The 21,175-nt window shown below is 27.0% G+C and overlaps 1 protein-coding gene across 6 annotated transcripts in view; it reads left to right on the forward strand.

The window, feature by feature from the left end:
- The first annotated feature begins 55 nt into the window (after positions 1-55).
- Positions 56-21,175, forward strand: part of LOC145192219 (E3 ubiquitin-protein ligase HUWE1-like) — a 36,665-nt gene continuing 15,545 nt past the window's right edge. For 4 of the 6 annotated variants that reach the window (XM_090092358.1, XM_090092377.1, XM_090092391.1 and 1 more), the window contains exons 1-37: positions 185-346; positions 780-878; positions 1,186-1,320; positions 4,375-4,467; positions 4,572-4,724; positions 4,905-4,955; positions 5,330-5,404; positions 6,735-6,836; positions 7,780-7,879; positions 8,270-8,373; positions 8,867-9,017; positions 9,108-9,271; positions 9,602-9,706; positions 9,840-9,987; positions 10,529-10,747; positions 10,977-11,083; positions 11,221-11,398; positions 11,575-11,666; positions 11,861-12,084; positions 12,396-12,441; positions 12,526-12,702; positions 12,816-13,058; positions 13,368-13,575; positions 14,210-14,486; positions 15,273-15,395; positions 15,744-15,802; positions 16,789-16,946; positions 17,049-17,297; positions 18,138-18,269; positions 18,343-18,432; positions 18,529-18,936; positions 19,451-19,575; positions 19,688-19,763; positions 19,992-20,107; positions 20,254-20,305; positions 20,798-20,969; positions 21,077-21,137. In XM_090092358.1, the coding sequence (XP_089948484.1) occupies positions 302-346; positions 780-878; positions 1,186-1,320; positions 4,375-4,467; positions 4,572-4,724; positions 4,905-4,955; positions 5,330-5,404; positions 6,735-6,836; positions 7,780-7,879; positions 8,270-8,373; positions 8,867-9,017; positions 9,108-9,271; positions 9,602-9,706; positions 9,840-9,987; positions 10,529-10,747; positions 10,977-11,083; positions 11,221-11,398; positions 11,575-11,666; positions 11,861-12,084; positions 12,396-12,441; positions 12,526-12,702; positions 12,816-13,058; positions 13,368-13,575; positions 14,210-14,486; positions 15,273-15,395; positions 15,744-15,802; positions 16,789-16,946; positions 17,049-17,297; positions 18,138-18,269; positions 18,343-18,432; positions 18,529-18,936; positions 19,451-19,575; positions 19,688-19,763; positions 19,992-20,107; positions 20,254-20,305; positions 20,798-20,969; positions 21,077-21,137 (5,117 nt within the window). In that variant the 5' untranslated portion in view covers positions 185-301. Of the gene's footprint in view, positions 347-779; positions 879-1,185; positions 1,321-4,374; positions 4,468-4,571; positions 4,725-4,904; positions 4,956-5,329; positions 5,405-6,734; positions 6,837-7,779; positions 7,880-8,269; positions 8,374-8,866; positions 9,018-9,107; positions 9,272-9,601; positions 9,707-9,839; positions 9,988-10,528; positions 10,748-10,976; positions 11,084-11,220; positions 11,399-11,574; positions 11,667-11,860; positions 12,085-12,395; positions 12,442-12,525; positions 12,703-12,815; positions 13,059-13,367; positions 13,576-14,209; positions 14,487-15,272; positions 15,396-15,743; positions 15,803-16,788; positions 16,947-17,048; positions 17,298-18,137; positions 18,270-18,342; positions 18,433-18,528; positions 18,937-19,450; positions 19,576-19,687; positions 19,764-19,991; positions 20,108-20,253; positions 20,306-20,797; positions 20,970-21,076; positions 21,138-21,175 lie in introns of all 6 variants that reach the window. The other 2 variants (XM_090092369.1, XM_090092385.1) reach the window with 1 other exon arrangement.

A 21,175-nucleotide genomic window follows, 5' to 3' on the forward strand; every position in this document is an offset into this window, starting at 1 on the left:
TTTAACTTTTTAGAAAAGTGCAACTATGTGTTTTTCATCCGCTCGAGGTAAAGTTATATTAGAGAGGCAAGCGCATAGTGGGACCTTAAGGACCGTACTACCATTCATATATCTAAACTATCCAGGATATTGTCCTTGACTTTACCTGCGCATGACTTTAAAAATAATTCTGCATAAATAAGTTCACCAGTTCTTATTTGCCTATCTTTTTTTTTAGTAAAACACATTAAATACATATTGAGAAATAAGAAATACAATAAGAAATGAGACAAAACAACTCTTAAAGAAGAAGCTAAAGAAAATGAAAATAGACAGATCAAAAGTTAAGAAAGGAACATCAGATGTCGTAAGATTAGAAATTTCTTTTAATGTCGTGTATTTAAATAAATTTACACATATATTACTGTTCACTTACATCATAACTTATTTATTCTTATAGTTAAAATGTATTAAAAAGACCTATAGCTAAAATGTATTAAAAAAAAAAAACTTAATGAAGTATGCAGATTATTCCAATGCCTTCTTTTAATTAAAAGCACCTGCCAATTTATGATTTGCAATACTTTTCATAATCAAATAGTTGTAAGTTTCAGTTATCAGGCCTTATAATTTATCTGCTTAATTGTATATCAACTTTTAAATTTATATATTTAAAAAGTATATAAATTTAAATTCAGTTTTAAAATAGTTTATTTCATCATTATGAGGATGAAGTTAGATAGGCAAATTTAAATAAGATAAGTTATGTTTATTGTGAAATTTGTGATTTTTTTTTATAGCCTGATGATTGTGCTAAAGTTATCCATGAGCTGAAAAGTTGCTCTGATGAACATTTATTACCAGCTTTGCAGAAAATCAATATATGGTATTTTGGAAAGGTAATTTTTTAATAAGCTATCAAAATATTCATTTTTTAATAAAGAATTTATGCCATTTTATATAACGAAGATAAGGAGGTGATTTTTAATTCTTTTTTTTTTTTTTCTTTTTTTTTTTTTTACTAGTTAATCAGTTCTTAAGAGTATTATTTCTAAATAAAACTTTCTTGTAGAACAAATGTGTTTTATAAACCAATATTTAATAATCTTATTTCTCAGTGAATTGAGAAATAATCCACCTGCTAAAATATAAAACGCTTCAGTTTTTAAAAATCTGAATTGATAATATTTGTTTATTAATTCTTAGTGTGAACTGTATCATTGGATTGATGTGTTAGATCGTTTTGATGCAATCTTAGCTGCAGCCGCTAGACCCATTAAAGATAAACAATGGATCTATGAATATGATGTTTTTCTCCAAACATTTGGTGAAGTGAAAGGGGTATTAAATCTTCTTATTATGATAAATTAGCATATTGAATATATAATAAAAAACAGCTGTAATAAATATTTTATGTTTCTACATAACTTAGTATATACTAGGTTGGTTTAGATACATTTGAAAAAGTATTTTTAATGCATGAGGCACATTAAAAATTTTCTTGACACATTTCCTCTTCATCAAAAAACCAACTGCAAAAAACTTTTTTTTTAAAAATTTGATAATTTACAGTTATCAAAAAAATTTCAGTTTTTAATATGAAACCTAAATATTTTCAGTTTTGCTTATAAATTACTTTTTTGATACTGTATTAGGCTTTGAATTAGTAAATCCAAATGTTGATGAAGTTAATATTTGCTTTTTTATAATTTAACAATATTTTAAAAAAAATGCTTTGTCATTTTTTTAAATTTTAAATTATATTTAATTGTCATTGATATAAAAACAAATTAATAAGCAATTATTTTTGTATGCAAAAGTTAAAGAATTGCCAAATATCCTAGGTTATGAGCATTTTTTGGTAATTATTAAAAAGTTTCAATAGAAAGTTCTACTTATCTTTTTCTAATTATGATTCAAAACAACAATATAATGATTTACTAGCAGAACAGTTACTAATAAATATATATGTATATATTACATACAGCTATATGTTTATATAAATATATATTAGAAGGATGCATATATTATGCTATTTAACTTTTTTTGTTTATTATTATTTTAAAAAAAGTTATAAAATCAAAATTCACATACAATTGATGTAAAAAACGAAATGGCAAAACATTTAATTTACAATAAAAATGTCTTAGAGGTTTACTAATATATTTAAGTTAATTAAATTTTGATAGCTAAGAGAGATCTGTAAATATAGCTAAATATAAATATTGACAAATTTAGATATAACCAAATGTAAATACAGACAAATATAACTGTGAGTTTTACAATTTGATTTGAGACTAGATAAACAAAAGTAACATACCTCAGAATAATTTTAAAATTGTGTTTTTTGGATAGAATTTTCCAAAAAGGACTTTAAGATTTAGCTTTTTAGTAAGAAGATAAGGATATGTTATATTAGATTTCAATATTAAATGAAAATAATGTTTAAATGTTTGAGGAATTTCCCGCTAGATATTGCTATGTTTGTTTGGATTATATGTAATGTAGACCAGACTTGGTCATCATAACCATTATTCCATGAAGGTGATGTCATATAAAAACTGTAATGGTTACATTATAATGCATTGTATTCACTTTAACATTTCTTGTTTGATATTACTATTTTTACTTGATTGTCACAATCGTCTAAAAAGAAAATTGACATTTCCTCTTTGCCATAAAACCGTACCAGATCATATATTTTTGTGTATGAAATGAGCATTCATGAATTCAATGTATTCATGAATAGTTTAGAGATTTTCTCGCCCCTAAATGTAACAATATGTATTATTTTCACTTCCTTTCAGCTTGAACTAAGCATGATTAATGAAGATGATTTTCACTTTAAAATTTAGGACCCCTTATTTTTTGTTCCTAGGTCAATTTAATAAAACTTCTGCATTGAAAAATTTTCTTTTCTAGTTTTTCTGTTTTCTACAGTTTTGGCATCAGCTGTAGGAAAGTTTTTAACTAGTTTGAGCAAACCCTAAATCTAAAAAATGTCATTGGAATTGATGTTTATGGGTGATGTTTCATTGCTGCTGCATATGAAAGTGTTGCATATGCAGCACTTTCATATGCAGCAGCAATGTTCTCAAATGCACAGTTTTTAGTCTTGCCTGAAAGAGGTACATTGAGAACAATAAAAGTTTCTTGGAATTTTTTTTCAATATCTTTAGTAAATCTTTTTCAGTAGAACAATTTAAATACACTGAAAAAGAGGGAGAAAAATTGCTGAAAGTTTTTTTTTTTTTTTTCAAGTTCATTTTCTTAAGTTTTAATAATTAAATACTCTGCTCTTTTCAATGCAACAAAATTATTGGACCTAAATTAAGAAGAATGAAATTACACCTGGAAAAATAAAGAATACACAAATACTAATTTATCAAAGTAAGTATCTAGTGCTAAAGCATGTAAACAAAATAAATGTGAAATAAATGATACACCTTATCATTCAGTGGTTGTATTAATGAATTTTTAGTAGTTTTGGTGTTTTGTTAAAACATGTAATGATTTCAAAATAATGTTATTGCTTTCCAATTAAATTAAAGTTTGTTTTTTACTTAAGAGAAAAATATTTGCATAAATATTTGGAAAATTAGAAGCTACAACTCAATAGCAAGAGTTCTGAATGCATCTCTAAACCATCTCTAAAGTGGTGATATTCAAATTTTACTCTTAAACAAAATTAATCAAACAAAAATTTGATGGTAAAAGAGTAGGAGGATTTTCAAGATAAAAAAAGTGGTTAGAAACCTTTTAATGGTTTCAAGATTAACCCAGGCCTCTTATTTAAGGAATGCACAAAAAAAAAAAGATTTTCTCAGTTTTGGTTGCAAAAGTTTTAAATAAATTTGGTCTTCATTCTTTTAAATTACAAAAGGTGCCAAGCTGTTCTGATACTCAAGAAAAAAGTTCAAGAACCCACTACAAAAAGTTGTACAAAAATTTTATCTCTAAAAAATTCTGTATTATTGAAGACAATGAAACTTGCATCAAGTACAACCATCAAATTCCTTGGGCTGTCTGTAATATTTTTAATTATAGAGGAGAAGCAGATAAGAAATTTAAATACACAAAACACGATAGATTTGTTCTATATAATCAATTAATAGGTGTTGAGCCTCATTTGTTCATTCACAAAAAGCTTTAATGATAAAAAGAAAACCTAACAAGGTTAAAATTTAAATTGAAAAAATAATTATTTGGAACACCATTACACAACTTGCATAAAAAAAATGGTACAGGAAAAAGCAAATTTTATATTGTGTTTGAATATTGAATATTTGCTTGTTTATTCAAATTTTAGTTATTAATTTGCAAATTATTCCAGTAAATATTTTTCATTCTTTCAAATTGTTAAATCATATATATTTCAAATTTGTTATGCTTTAGAAAGAACAGCAAGATTTGATTTTTCAAATTTTGAAGTTCACAGCCCTTCTTATTGAGCATTCTTATGCTAGGCATTTATATAACTCAATGGAGGTGAGAATCTTTACACTTATTGATTTTTGTCTTTTCTACATCATTTAATGTTAGAAGTGGCAATACACTAAACAAGTTGTTAATAACTTTTCTTCAATCTTTAGCACTTGATTTCACTGCTAGATTGTGTTGATGGCAATCTTATTCTTTCTGTACTGAATCTCATCTATGTATTCAGTAAGCGTTCAAATTATTTGTCCAGATTATCATCTGAGAAGAAAAAAGCTCTTCAAATCAAACTCTCAAATTTAGCTCAGGTGAAGAAAATATCAGTGTTTCGTTCAGATTGATAATTTAAATGGGCAAAAAGCTTAATATTTTATTCTTATTTAGTCATCATCCTTAAATCATCTTATTTTGTATTCATGTTATATTATATCTTGTTATTACTTATGGTATGTTGGCATGTCTAATGTTTAGTTGATTTCTCTCTTTAGACATGGGGTGGGGAAGAAGCAGGATGCTCACTGAGTCAATGCTGTTCAGAGGTTTCTTTACTTTATCTTGAATTCTAAAAGTGTTTTTTAGTTGGGTGTTCAATTTCTGCTCTAAATACTACTGAGTATTTAATGTGTAGTTGTTATGGTTCTAATAGTTATGGTATACAAACTTTACAATACCTTGTTGTTAACTATTAAGGCCAGAAGGCATACTTAAAAGCTTTTAAAATGAGCATTATTTTTTGAGGACATGCCATCACTTTTCAATCAACCACTTTTGTGATTTCTACAATAATAATTTATGATAATGTATCAGTTTTTGAAATATAAACAGTTATACATAATTGTAAAATAGATTGTGATGGGTCGATTTATTAGTTTATTTAAGTATCCAAATATATAACATGTTTTGTCAATGCTAGGAAATACCTTCAGGGGCTGGTCATCTGTACTTTGAATATTATGGAGACTCTTCTACAGAAAATTCAACAGCAAAGGTAAAGTAAAATATGTTTTATAATTCTATTAAAAATATTTTTATTATTATTTTTTTAAAAATCTACTTCATTGTGCAGCATTTACTCGGATATTTGCAAAATACTCTTTTAAACATCACATTTTACAGTTCAAACTGACATAATTGCAAATAACAAAAACCAATAAATTAAACTTGATATCTTCAATTTATTGTTTTTATCAAACATTAAAATTGGATTGAATAAATACTTATAAATATATAAATAATAATAACAACAAAGTTGTTTTCAAATGCTTAAAAGAAAAAGAAAAAAAAATACTGTAAATAATTGAATAAATAAGAAATAGCTTCCCCTTGATAATTTTTTTGACAAGATTCCAGAATAGCTGATAAATTAAAAGATTATCAATACAGAACTAATTATATCAGAGTTATTCAAAATGTCATAATTTATGTAGCTAAAAAAAAACAACTTGTTAATGTCAAATATATTTAATAAACTTAATAAAAATCATTTATCAAAATCACAGCACAAACACAGTAGGAAATAATAGTGTAAAATAGCAGTGAGTATTTTAGCCTGCAATCTAAAATATTACAAATAAATGTGGGTTCTATAAATTATTATGTGCTGAACAAAATCTCAGAATAACTGAATGCAAATGGAACAACTTAAACAGCAATAACAGGTGGTTACTAAATATCTGGACTGACTTTCAAGAGCAATTACTCCCTTAGTTTTTAAGCTAGATATGAAATGAAAATACTTTTAAATAGAGTTTTTAGTTTTTAATTTATTTCAATTAGATTTGTTTTACACTTGTCTGTTATTTTGAATTAAGCCAACTCAAAGATGAGTTGACCTGAAATTGAAAATGCGAATTCTGGTTTGTAGTTGTTTCATGTCTTTAACTTGCCAGTTACTCTTGTACACTTTGCCTATCAAAATACCTTTAAAGTCTTCAATTTGGTAACACTCCAGCTTGGCTGGCAGATGGTTAACTTTTTTGACAAAATTGATGTTATGGGCCGTGTAGCAGTCTGTCACAAATTTGGCATGATACAATAACACCAGGTCCACCCAGCCTCCTGGAGCACGTACAAACGGAAGCTAAACTTCTTCATACAAAAGAGTGTTGAAGTTTTTGAAGAGATTATTTTTATTTAAATCCTCTATCTAATTACATTTTTATTTTTATAATGTTATTAACTTAGTGAGTTGCAAAACTGTTTTTTTTTTTTTGTTTTTTTTTTGTTTAATACTATTAGTTCCTGGCCTAACTTACAATTGTTAGCAATTTCTAACCTGGGATAATATGCATCTTAAAAGTTTAACTTCTTATTTTTAGAGACACTGTATTGATCTCAAGAATGTTCATAATATGTCTTCAAATGTTGGTACAATCATGGAAAATATCTTACAAACACAGAAGTTGCCTGAAAGCATGCAAGTCAGTTTATTAAATTTTATTTACTGAACTATAAATGTTTTTAGCATAATCTACTAAGTTAGTGTGTGTTTATGCATATTTATATGTATGTATGTGTATACATTTATATACACACACACACACACACAAAACCTGGTAAAAGAAGAAAGAATAATTAGATTTTGTAATGCAAAATCATTAGTAAATAAGGTATAGTTAACCTTATTTGCTGATTTAATGATTTTGCAGAAGTTATATCCATATACAAATTCAACAAGTTTAAAATTAGCTAATGAAAGGGAAAATTTTTAACGCCAGAACAGAAAATTTTTTAGAATGGAAACAAATCAGAATGGAATTTTGTTGACTTAGTGTTGTAAGAAGTCAGAATGAAAATGGAAAGAAGTAAACTCAGCTAAGTCAGAATGGGAAAATGTCAGAGCAGAATGAAACCAAACTTAATTACATGAAAACTTAACTATAACTCAATGAAACAAATCAGAGAAATCATCTTTTTGATTAAAACATTTTTACCAGACACTTCATATTGTAAAAATAAATATTGTAAACATAAATTAAAATAAAAAACTGTGGGTGAGATAGAGGAAGGGGATGTTTACAGTTTTAATTACAGTAGTACAATTTTTAGTAAGATTTCCTGTAACCTACTACAGTAAATATAATTATGTAGTAAAAACATAAAACTTTCATAAAACTCAATGTTAAGAAATTGTAAGGTTATTTCCTGATAGGAGGGAAGAGCAATAATACAGTCAATTCTTTATATTTTTAACTGTTAAAACCATCATGGACCATAGAATTGTTAGGCTAAAACAAATTTCTTAGTAATTTTAAATTGAGTTAATATAAAGTGTAGTAAAAGGTACTTGTTAGTTGTTGATCTTTGTCTATGAAATGATAATTTTTTGTAAAGTTATCATGAAGTTTTTTTTTTTTTTTACAGATGGTCTTCTATCATCGTTTGAGGCTTGCTCATGCAATGGCTGTAAAAGAAAAACGACTACAATTTGTTCAAGCAAGATTGCAAGCAATATCAATTCTAGGTATTTGTTAGTTGTTGATCTTGCAATAAAATTGTTTTAAATTTTACAGTTATTTTTGATATGATTTCTGTGTGGCTGACACAAATCTGACACAAATTCTGTGCGCTGTTATTTTAAAACAGTATTTTTTTGCACAAAAATTCCTTTAATTATTTTTATTGTATGAAAAAAGATGTACATAGGCATTGTTGGCTTATGCACCTTCAATAAAATTTATCTAAAAATTGAAGAATTATGAGAATAATTTAAAAATAAGAATTATGCAACTTTAAGATACAAAAATCTTTTTTGGAGGAAAAGAGTTACCCATCTTCAAATGTTTTTGCATTTGTTGAAAGAGTTGGAAATCCTAAACATCTGTTGATTTTTAAAACTTGCATTATATTTTAGTTTATTCAAATGCCACATCACATGTAAATTTCATTGTTTATGATGGACTTATAGAGGAAATTGTTAATACGTTAAAGTTATTGGATGGAAATAAAAAATTATCAGTAAGTCAAACATTGAATTACATAAAATTGAATTACAATACAATAATACTTAGTAAGTTTTTTTTTTCTCTTTCTTTTCATATTTTGTTCAGACAATTTAGATGCAAAAAATAAATTATTGCCAGTAGTTAATAAGTTATAGATATTACTGTCTAATACTTTAAGAAGATTTGTTTTTTTGTTTTTTTTTGTTTTTTTTTGTTTTTTTTTGTTTTTTTGTTTTAATTCCAATGAAAATTCATAATTCAAATATCTTTTTAATATTTTTATAAGTAAAACTATTTGGTTTTATAATTGTTTTGGAAAATGTTAAACCTGGAAGTAAATTTTATGTGCAAACTTTATTTTGTTCGCTTCAAGTAAATTAAGAATTTGTTTGTTTGCAAACTTCAATTTTAGTTTCATCTAAATATGCATAAAATGTTTTAGCATTTTACTAAAAAAACAGTTCAGTTTTGTTGTTGCTATGTTTTTTGTTGCTATTATTTTAAAGGATGTAAAAGCTTCATGTCTCAAAACGTTAACAGCAATTATACACCTGGATAGAAATCCAAGGCTTCAGGCCATAATTGAATGCACAGGAGCAACATCCTATCATGGATTTCTGCCATCATTGGTTCGTCAGTGCATTCTTCATATGACAAGTATGTTTTCTTATTTTGAACAGCATAATAAAATAACTAACATTTACTGTGTTGGTAAAATATTAGAAATTTCTTACTTTTTAATGTTAGACCCAGATCTTGAACCTTTTACTCAATCACTGGCAACTGCGTTGTTTTCGTTTTTATATCACCTTGCAAGCTATGAATCAGGATGTGAAGCTCTAGTTGCATCTGGTCTTATTGAATCTTTACTAAAAGTTGTGGTTTGGCCTGGAGAAAATGAACACATTACTGTAAGTGTCATGATTTTAAGTTTATGTAATATATATATATATGTTTTTTTTTAAAAAAAAGTTTAATAACTACTTATATTTCAATTCAAAATGTATATTTGTATTATGGTCTCTGTCATGATTATACTGCATACTTTGTCAAACACAAAGTACTTAATTATTGTTGCTGTTATTGCAATAATTAAAACATTGCTATTTTTGTTATTATATTAGGTCAGTGAATTGATTTTTTTTTTTTAAAGCGTTTTGTTTTTTAAATTAAAAATTACATAAATAAAATATAAAAAAAGTCATTTTTGTTTTGTCTTGATTTTTTATTTCTTTTTTAAGCAGTTTGTCACAAGAGCTGTTAGAGTTATTGATCTTATCACAAATTTGGATATGGCTGCTTTTCAAACTCATAATGGATTGGAGGCATTGGTTGGGCGGTTGCAGGTGTGTTTTTGAACTTTCTACTTTTAAGAGCAAAGTTAATCTTATAATTAAGTTAATTTAAGTGGCAAAATCTACTTCATGTTAAATTTTTATTAAGTTGTTATTTATATTTGGGTCCTTGTAATATTTTTAGCGTGAGGTGTTTTTGTGCAGTAAACATCATGGGCCTGCTCTTTCTAATGAACTACCAAATTCAACATCTGATGTTACAGCTGATTTTATGCAAGCTTCATTAAATACAATTGCAACCACCTCTGGTTCATCAGATGTAGAAATGAAAGGTCTGTGTAAAATCCTTGATAATTTATATTTGAAGAAGGATATAAAGTCCCATTTTTTAAATGGTGTTGTTTATTAACTGCAGGGAATTATGTTTTGATGGAGAATTTATAGTTGTTCAACATAAAAATGCTAACAGAAAAAACAGATATTACTTTTTCTGAGGTTTTCAAAGATTTCTCTTAGATTATACTATTTTTTTAACTTAAAGAATGATTGAGAATGAGACTATTTTTCTCCCATGGTCAACTAATGCAAGCTATAATTTTTATAAAATTTTTTAATGTTATTTATGAAAATTTCTGCCAAGCAGTTGATAAGAAAGTAATTCAAATGTTTACACTCAATATTTTCGGCGTTTATTCATTTTCAATGTTTTAACTTCAAAGTGAAAATTGGAAATATTAGGCAAAGCAGTTTAAGTTTTTGTTTTGTATAGGTATAAAAGAAAAAGCTCTTAATGTTTTAGAAGAAAATCATTTTCATTTTTCATGAGAGAGTGCTCTTTAATGTATTTCATTTTTCTTTTTTTTTTTTATTCAGAATCTTCAACTCAGAGTGCTGTTAAATCTGCTATTTCCCAACAGTGTTTACCTCAAAGAGCAGCTCTGTTAAAATCTATTTTAAATTTCTTAAAAAAAGCCATTCCTGATCCTGCTTTTGCTGAATATACACGAACTTTGATGGATGAGAATCTCCAAGATTCTCTAAAAATTATTATTAGCAATGCAGAGTATTATGGAGCTTTGCTGTTCTTACTGGGTATTGCTTTATTTTCTCTTTCTGAAAATGATGAAGTTTTTTGGTTTTAAGTTGGTATCATAAAGGTTTCTTAAAATTATTAGTTATAAGTTTATTGGGTTTTGTTTTTTATAACTTTATTTAGCAATTTAATTTATGTTTACAATATTAATATTGGATAAAATAGTCTGCACAGCATTTGTGATGTTTTTACCTGATAAAGTGTTTATTTTTTGTTTTTTTTTTGCAGCAACTGATGTTGTTACAGTTTTCATATTTCATGAGCCATCTCTTTTATCAAGTTTGCAAGACACTGGGTTAACATGGGTTGTTCTAAAAGCATTACTTCTTAAAGATGTAGGTATCTTTTTTGTATTTCAAATTTTGTATACTGTGCATGGTAAACTAAATGGCAATCTTTTTTAAAGCCCACAAAATGAATTATTGTAATTAATGATAAATAAAAGGCTTTTTAATAAATATTTATATTTTAGGTTCCTGCAACTCGTGAAAATCTTGCATCTCTGCCAAATACTCTAAGTGCTTTGTGTCTGAATACTCGTGGTCTTAATGCTTTTGTTTCTTGTTCACCTTTCGAAAGATTATTTCGGATTCTTGTTATACCAGAATATCTACCAGCAATGAAAAGGCGACGAAGTGCTGACCCCCAAGGTATATTTTATTGTGATTAAAGATCAGGTAAAAAAGTTGTTTTTCATTTTAAATAGCTTGTGTTAAATATTATACGCAATAAACTTGTTAATAATTACAAACATATTTATCTAGATCTTTTTAATAATATTTTGATATACAATTTTATTTGTTAATAGTTATATAAATATTTTTAGGTGATACAGCAATGCATCTTGGATCAGCAATGGATGAATTAATGCGGCATCAGCCAACATTAAAGACTGATGCAATGAAAGCTATTATTAAGGTTTTTCTTTTTTTCTTTTTTTGTATGAAATAACAAAATGAGACTTTTTAATTAATGTCAAGTTTTTGTAAATTCTTGTCAATCATTACAGTTTAACTTTGATTCATTGTTTTTTTTTTGTTTTTTTTTCTTTTCTTTTTTAATTCTTAAAGCATTTGTATTTTTGTTATTTGTTGTTGTTGTTGTTTTTTTAGCTTTTAAAGCAATTGCATTTGATGGGAAATGATAGTAATATTGTTGCTTTCCATCCAACAGAAAAGTCAAAGCCTCTATCAAAAAAATCAGCAAAGTTATCTAGCGGAGATACTTTATCACGCAATAATATAGAAGATAATATTTCTGATGATGAGATGGAAGATGATTATCGTACTCTTTTGGTTAGAAAAAGTGAAAATCAAGAAAACTCTGAATCTTCAATGTATGCTTTTTATTCAATTCTATAAATGTTAATAAACATATTAAATATGTTTTTAATTAACATATGCATGCTTTAATAAAGTGAACATAAATGTGCTTCTAATAAAATAAATCTTTTTCATTTTCAAACTATTGAACAGTATTATTATAAATTGTGTTAACTTTTACAAGTAAGTTGTTAGTTTACTTGATTAATTATACCCTTGAAGTCTATTTAAAAAATTTCATATATACTTATACAATGAAACTTTTTAAGTTCCCTATTTCCTTAATGGTTTTATTGTAAATATTTTATTTATCATTATTATTTAGGACTCACAAAAAATTTGTTCCTGTTGTTGACTATTTGCTAAATGTTGTAAGTGAAAATAATTTTTCTTCTACTTATTTATTTACAGTTTCATTTTTTTTTTGTAACAGTGTTTTAACAATTTGATTTTAGACAAAGTTTTTAGATAGTATTTTAAGCAATAATGGAACAGATGATCATTGTGTTGAATTTGTAAGGTTGGGTGGTCTTGAACCATTGTTTAAGTTACTTGACATGCCAAATTTTCCTTTGGAGTTCCCACTTATGCCTGCCTGTCAATCTGTTGCTCAAGTATGCAAGTCTATCAATGTGAGTTGGTAGAAAAATTTTATTATACAATTTTTTAAACTGTTCTTTAAAAAATGTTTTCCTCGTTGCTGTTTAGTACGCCTTGTTTTTATATGGAAATTTTGATACTTTAGTTGTTAGCTCAAGATTCAAGAGTTTTTAAAGAAGGTCTTACACAGCTTAATTTACAAATTGATAAGTTGAACTTAATCTATACTCGATCTGAAAACCAGGGATCTTCTCTTTTGCATGAACTAGCTTCTGCAGAAGTTCCTCTTGAAGCCCTGTATGATTACAAGCAAACTCCAATTGTACATGCAATGTCAACTACTCATGCTTATGTCAATGTCTTCATTTTTATTTGTCGTGGTGCTCAGGTAATTTAAGAAATGATAGAGGTTTTCCCATAAAGCAAATTTGAAGTATTAACTTATAAGTTACAACCAACATCTTTTTATTTATAAGAGATGTTTATAACAGATTTAAACACCACTTTAAAAGTTAAAACAAAATTTAAAAATTTTAACTTTAATACAACACAGCAGATTGAGCTAAAATAATATTTTTATTTTATTTGCTGGAATAGATATTTTAGAAATCTTTTTTTTTTTTAATGCTGAAGTAGTTTTCCATTAAGTTGTGCTGTAGCTTTTCTTAAGTGGATAAATACATAACTATTTCTATAGGCTGATATTCGAAATATGTCCATTTCACAGTGGGGTTCAGATCTTGGTCAGTGTGTTCTTAAGAAGCTCACTGAACTTTATGCCAAACTTGTCTGGGAAAGTAGTTTGCTTTTAGTTTTATGTACACCTAATACAAATTCTGAAGAAGACATATCTATTGCTAATCAAGATTTAAATAAGTTAAAAGAAAAGCATCAAGTGGACCCAGGTAGTTTAAATATATGCATAGTTTTATGTAATAACTTAAATTTAATGTATTTTTAAAGTGAATAAAAAAAATTAAAAAAAGGCAGCAAAGTGAAACTATTCTTACTTTGTTCTAAATAGTTTTTTATATTTTGAAAGAAATGATACATTGCTCTAAATTGAAAGATGCACAAATTTTATGAGTAAACTTTTATTGATGAAAAAACTTTTAAAATATGCTCATTAAAAATTACTGAATAAAATTTTCTGATGTATGTTTTTGGTTTTTGTTGCCACTTTAAAGCATTTAAAACTGTTTTCTTTTGTTTCTCTTCTCTAATTAACTTCCATTAAGTTTACTTAATTTAATAAAGGAAAATTATGGATGCATATTTTTCACAGGATGAGTTCTCTAACAAAACTCTACACATCTAATAGTTTGAGCATACTCCTTTAAATATCAAAATAAATATATTTTTGTTAAAATGGTCTACCTACAAATAAACTATTTGGTATTCAGAAATTTCACTACTCCTAATAAAAATTACTCACAAACTTTTTTTGAATTGTATATTTAATTTTTTTTTTGATTTAACACATGTTAATGAACCATGTAACCATAATAAAAAATAATTTGCTGCTACTTAAATTTTCAGGTGAAACATCTTGCGATAGTACTAACAACTCCAATCTGACATTGTTAAAATGGCTTCTGTTGTCTTCTTCTCATCTTGGTCGTGCTTTAGCAGAATTATTTGGTTTGCTTGTACATCAGTGTGTTGGTACACAAGGCCCTCGACTATTAAGACATACTTTTGCACAGCCTTCACAGCCAAGTGTTGCTGCACGCATGATCACTTTTCAGTTAACATCTTCTATGGTGCGTTGCTTAAAATGGGAATGTCCAAGTAATATCAATATACCAAGACTACGGTTTGTTTAAGTTTTTTTTCTTTTTTATATTTTTATTTCAATGCTACAAATTACTGCAGTATTAATCTAATATTTATCATTAAAAAAATAGAAAAGTATGCAGTATTTTTTATCAACATCACTTAAATAATTTAGCAATGTTTCTACAGAGAAAAATTTTAAAGATTAAGAAAACTTTAGATTCTAAGTACTTGCTTTGATAAGTATTAACACATTGGGTAGGTCTGACACCATTTGTTTTCTATAGAAACTTTGTACAAAACAAAATGTTGTTGAACAAAATATTGCAAATTTCATATCCTATTCTTGTTTCTTTAAATCAAATGACATTTTAGCATACTTTTCATTAACTTCAAAAAGAAATTTTCTGTTCTTCTAAAAATTGATTTGTTTCGAGACAATCAAAATAACCAACTGCGTTACAAACCTCATAAATTGTCCGTCTAGTTGTGTTAGGAGTAAATCTAAGACAGTGAGATACGTTTTGGTTTTAATGTTTGATTGACAGTAAGTTGATAAAAAGTCAGCTCGTTGTCAATCAACATGAACTATATTTATAAAATTTAGGTTCTTTCTTACCTTGGGGTAATGATGGGCAGAATCAAGATATTAGATTTTTTTCTAAATTTTTTTAACATATCAACATCATTTTTAATTTGTTGTGGTAATCACCAAAATGTATTTTGTAACAGAATGCATATGTAAAAAAAAAAATGTAATCTAGCAGAAAATTATTTTAATCCTTTGTAGGTTTAAAAGTTATGCTTAAAGAAAGTATTTTTTTAGGCTAACATTTTATGTATGTTGCATTGGAATTTGGTCTGTGGCATTGTTTGATACTGCAAAAAACCCTTATCACCTCATGTTACAGCAGTTAGAAAAAGATGGAGGATTGGAAGCACTTTTTAAGTAAGTCTGCTTAGATTTACACATGTGGTTAGGGGTCTATATTTATACAATTTTAGTCACTTACTTCATTCAAGTTTTTATTAATTTTTTTGCAGAAGTTCTAATTTAAAGTCATCTTTATGTGATTTTTATGTCAAAATTGAACATTGGTTGAGCATGGTGATATGTAAAGTTTTTGCCTCCTTTACTTTGAATTTTTAAACAGGTTTAAAACCTGTTTAAAAACTTTTTCCCTTTAAATTGTAATTAACAAATAATTTAAGAGCATAAGTAAACTAAGCTTCAACTTCTGTGCACTATTCTTTCACAAACTGTTTGCTATATATATCACCTTTTTTTTTTTCTCAGTCTTTTTAATTGGATCTTAGAAGAATACTTGTATGACTGCACAAATATTAAAAGTATAGGTGAGTTTAAATATTTCAAGAAGTATGATAAACATATTCTTTTTAACAAATAGATATTTCTGTAATTATACAATGAGCATTTGTATAGAGTAGAGGATTGTGTACTAAATGTACTGGGTTACTTTTTATATATACTTCCTTTAAGATAATTATGAACTATTTGGTGATGTCTTTTGCTTTGCCCATTTTTTAAATTTATAAATTTATATAAAAATAATTTAGAGAAGGGTTCAATCTAAAATGTCTTAAAAAATAAAGTAGTTTTAAAATTTTTTTATTTTAAGTCCAAATATTTTAGATATTCATGCATATATGTAAGCTATTATTTATTAGAATGATATATTTAAAATAAGAATTAAATTATGGTTTAGTTAAGTTATAAATTTTTTGAAGTGGTCTCAAAGTTTTGATGCGGAGTGTGTATGTAAGGATATAGGTTTATAAACACTTCCAACCAAGACACCAGAATATCTGCAATAAAGTAATTGCTGTTTTTTTGGGCCAATTTCTTGTTGTGCATAGACTTGCCTTTAGATAGAGTCATGATATCAACTACATATTCTTATATACCACATTCTAGTAAACAAACTTTGGAGCAAATATTTTCTAAGAAGAATTTTTTATGAACCACTTTACGAAAGAAATGTTTAAAAGTGACTTATTTATAATGTCCAAATGACTAGTATTTAACTTCTAAATGTTTGTTTTCAAGGTTTAATTGATACAAGATCCATTTGGTACACAAGTCCTCTACAATCACTTTCTAGGTGTTTTAGTATTAAGTTTAACAACAAAAATTACCAGTTGGCAGAAATTTTTCTTATGGTATTAAGTAGTCTGTCTTATTAGTCGCATTTACTCTAAAACAATCATTAAGAAAAAAATCCATATAGTATATCAGTAAATAAGTTAAAATTTTGTTGAAATGTTTTTGTTGAAGTCATTTCGCTGAAATTTTTCTTAGTTAATTTTTATGATTTTTTTAGTGGGCCTCAGTGAATTTCTTGAAGGTTGGCTAGACTTAGTTAATCGATTAGTAAATACAAAATCAGTTTTAGAATCAAGCTATAGTTTACCAACATCTTCTACTCTCCCTGGGTTCACCCCATTTGATACAGCCAATTTTCTAGTAAAGATACATATGGTAACTAATGTTTATCTTTAAAATAAATTTTCTTAGCAGTTTCCTGTTTATATTTATGCAGCCTGTAATAATAACTTGTAGATTTTATTTATTTTTCTTTAGCTTGCTTTTAAATCAGTCACTCTGCTTTGGGAACGCAAAATTTATGCTTGCTCAGATAATCACTCAATAGCAGAACGAATTGTAAGTATCATGTGTCATATAATGAGTGGAGAAGCCCTTTTAAAAGAAACACTAGCACTAAAAATGAAGCCAAAAGATAGCAAGCAAAAGAAGAGCAGTACAGTAGAGATACAAAAGACTCCTACCCCATCTCGTATACAGCAAGTCAGTGAGGAACATTTGCAGCAGGTTATTCTTTTAAAAAAAGAGATGTTTTGGATCTTGTGTAACAAATATAAAAATTTTATTATAAATAAAAAAATCCATGCATAATTTAAAAGATATATTGGTTACCAATCATAAAGGCTAAATATATGCTAAAAACATTCTTCAAGAAATAGGATATATATTTTTTGCTGTTTTGCCAGCAGTTATTTGCCACAATTATATCAAAAGTTGTCCAGTGAGTTTTAGCCTTTACAAAACGCTATCTTTTAAGTTAACATTAGGAATTGCACATAAGTACCTACTGAGTAAAAAAAAACAATATTGTTATTTATGCAATAGTCTGCTCCTAGCTTCATTAACCCTTTTCTAGTAAAATAAATAGAAATTGTAGAAAAAAATTGAACTATCCCAAATAATGATCTTCTTAGCATACATCAATAAGTTAATTGATTAAATTCTAGTAATCCATGAGAGTTTGTTTACAGAAGCTAATTACAATTATTTAATGACTTTGGCTTGATAGAAAATAGTTTAAAATTCGCCTGTTTTTGAATTGGCTAACCTACTCAATTTTAGACTGTATTCAAAAAATTTTAATCCTTAATAGCAAAAAGTTTGGAGATGGTGGAGTTTTTTAAATATTTTTTTCATAATCAGCACCCTAAAATCTGTTAAAATCAATACACATATTTATGTAATTTCATCTATTTGCAATATTTATTGTTAGTCCAGTAAGCTTTTTATGTTTGTTCAACATGTTGGAGTTGAGCTAATTTATTTTAATCTTTTTTCTGACATTTTATAATGTGGCTCTGAAAAACAGATATTTTCATTTGTTTATTCTGTTATTTTTTACTTTAGTTTGTTGATATGGGTTTCCAACAAGAACAGGCACGTGAAGCTTTAATAACATGCCATGGTAATTTTCCAGCTGCAACTGAACTTTTACTAACAATGCCATCAGGATCTTCAAGGCTTCGAGCTGCGTCTAATGTATGTTGATTTTTAATGTAACCTTAATCCACCATCAAAATTTGTTTTTCTAAACTTAATTCAATTTGTTAAGGTGATGGAAGTTGACCCTTCAGAAGAGGATATGATGCTACAAGCAATAGCTATGTCTCTTGGTCAGGAGGTGGAAGTCACTTTACAGCCGGTAAAAGTTTGTTTTAAGATTAAAACTTTGTATTGAGGTTTGATATTTTATCGTATTTTATTGATTTTTTTAAATGATAATTTATCTCTATTAAAGGATAAAAAGCCAGCTGTAATTATTGATGATGTAACAACTGAAGAAAGAAAAACCTCAACTGACCAACTTGCAGAGATAAGTAAACTTATTGATATTTTCACTGACACTCTTCTAGAAGGATGCATGGAGCTAATTGATTCTCAACCAAAAGCAGTGCATAGTGTATGTAAGCTTTTAGTAGTAGCATCAAGACGCAACAAAACTGAATGGAAGGTTAACATGCTTGTTAGTATATCTGAAGACATAATGGCATCTGCTGAATATATTACTACACAAATTGACGACAAATTAAGAGAAATTAAAGCTGGAAACTTTGAGATGCATCAGCAGCTTAGAGAATTACTTTGTGATGGAGCTTGCGCACAGAAATTAACTAGGCGGATGCATTTATTTCTTCTTTTGTCTCAGGTAGGAAATTTATGTAGATATAATTAATTTTTTTTTTTTTTTTTTGTCATCTAACAAAAAAGAATTCAGTAGACAGGAAATTTTTACAGTAAAAGGTACCACTTGCAGCAAGTTGAGTTACCAAATCAAATTTAATTATGAAAAAACTAATTAACATGGGATCAGTTAGAAATGGACAATAATTTATTATATGTTGTACATTAAGTCTTTAAATTTAAAATTTGGAAATTTTTCCTCCTTCAGCTTTGATCACTGCCTCCAGAAGAAGGAGAGTTTTGACAACTTGCTTAAGAAGTTCTTCTTAAATTTTTTCATGAGTATTTTTCACATTTAAAAAAAAAATTATATTTTTCTAGATAATTGTTGTGACTACCACAGGTAAAAAAATTCAGAAAGAATAAGTTATATTCACACAACCTAAATTGAAAAAAGTTTCATGGGTAAAATAGCAAATAGCAAGCAATAATGACCAATAAAAGCACTTAGTTCCTAATTAAGGTTAATTTTTATTTAGAACCACGAAAATCAAGCCGCACTTACATTTCAAACATGGACCCATGAGATTCTTAGTTTGCTTAAACACACATTGGAAGCCATCACTGAAATAAATAAATTCAGTAATTTACCTATTACACCAGGGTAATTTTTTATTTACTATTAAAATATGCATTTTCAATTGATTATAGGATTTCAGTATATGCCAAGATTTGCTATTTAGATTTAAAATTGAGATTATGCTATTTCTTTTCAGATTTTTGGCACCCATTCTTCTTATGTTTGACCATTATGAACGTACTTCGCTAGTGTGGAAGAGAAGAAAAGTGCAGGTAAGTTTTATGTAAATAATAAGTTGTTTAAATCAAGTTCTTTTTCTTTAAACAGTGCTTTTATAACTTTAACTAAAGTTATTTTTTTTCTGATAAGCAAAGTTAACAAATATTGTCAAATGTCATCAAATAAGTCAGAATTTTTATTAAGAAGTTTTAACTCTTAGAAAATATTACTTAGAAAATATTTGTATCTGGTATTTTTTATTTTATTTTATTAAACAATAGAATTGTAGTCATATTTGGAAATGGTTTGATGATCGAAGTGGCAGGTGGTGTAACTATAGCACTAGTAATAATGCATCTATTGACACAGCCTATCATTCTGGTGAATCCACTGTTAGGTTTGTTTTACTTGATTGTTATTTTGCTGCTTGTTTCATTTTTTAAAAAATAAACTCAGCTGAGTTTGCCTTCAAATTTTTATTTAAAAAAAACTAAATGAAGATATTCTATATTTCTTAAAATGCATTTACTTTACTATTTTTAGATTTACCTCAGGTAGAAGAAAGTACATGGTGTTGTTCAACACTCTTGTTCAGGTATTTGATAGATTTATTGGTGAAAACTTTTGTTATGACAAATAAATAGAATTTTTTTGGTAAATGCTTTTTATCTTAGGCTCTAAAATTAATTTGCTGAGAAATTTTTGTAAAAGAAAAGTGAAAGAAACAAGTTTTCATCAAAATCAATTAATGCAGAGTAGACAAACATAAATTGATTATGTTAACATAAAAAACAACATAATTGAGTTATCAAAGTAAAACTTTGAACAAACAGTTTTATGTAAAATTGGTTTACACAATAACAGTAAATTTCTTTTTCAGCTGGGAAAAAAAAGCTTTTTTTTTTACATTTTTCTAGATATATTACAAATCTAATTTTTTTGAAATCATCTTTCTTATCCTTTTCTGTCTATTGAAATAGATTTAAAAAGAATGAATATTTGGTTCCATGTTATAAGACCATATCTAACTGTTAATTTACTAACAGTTAATCTTATTTTTACTAACATTTAACATTTCATTTGTTAGATAAATGAAGAGACTGGTAACCGTCGTCCTATCATGCTTGATGTTATGCTTTGTCCAAAAATTGAAGACTCTGAATCTGCTGTACCAATTGACTGTGATGCAAAAAAAAGCGACAAAGCTACAGGAAAAGGTGCAAAGAGGAAAGCTGACATAAGTGATCGGTCAAAAATTTGTAAGTCCATTCCTTTTGTTTCCATTTGTTAAAATTGATACTTATAAAAAAACTAATGATTAATAACTTTTAGTAATATAAACTTCAATCATTTTTATTTTTTACAGTAAAATCAAAAGATCATGAAATTACAGGACTAACTGAGCTTCATAATGAAGAGCTTCTTAGGTAATTTTTCAGGCCCTTCTGGTCTTTCAATTTACATT

Source organism: Hydra viridissima, unplaced genomic scaffold, assembly GCF_058129835.1.
Source record: "Hydra viridissima isolate aposymbiotic clone 2 unplaced genomic scaffold, HvirCarnegie_v1 scaffold_1, whole genome shotgun sequence".
In the NCBI taxonomy this organism is placed as follows: Eukaryota; Metazoa; Cnidaria; class Hydrozoa; order Anthoathecata; family Hydridae; genus Hydra; species Hydra viridissima.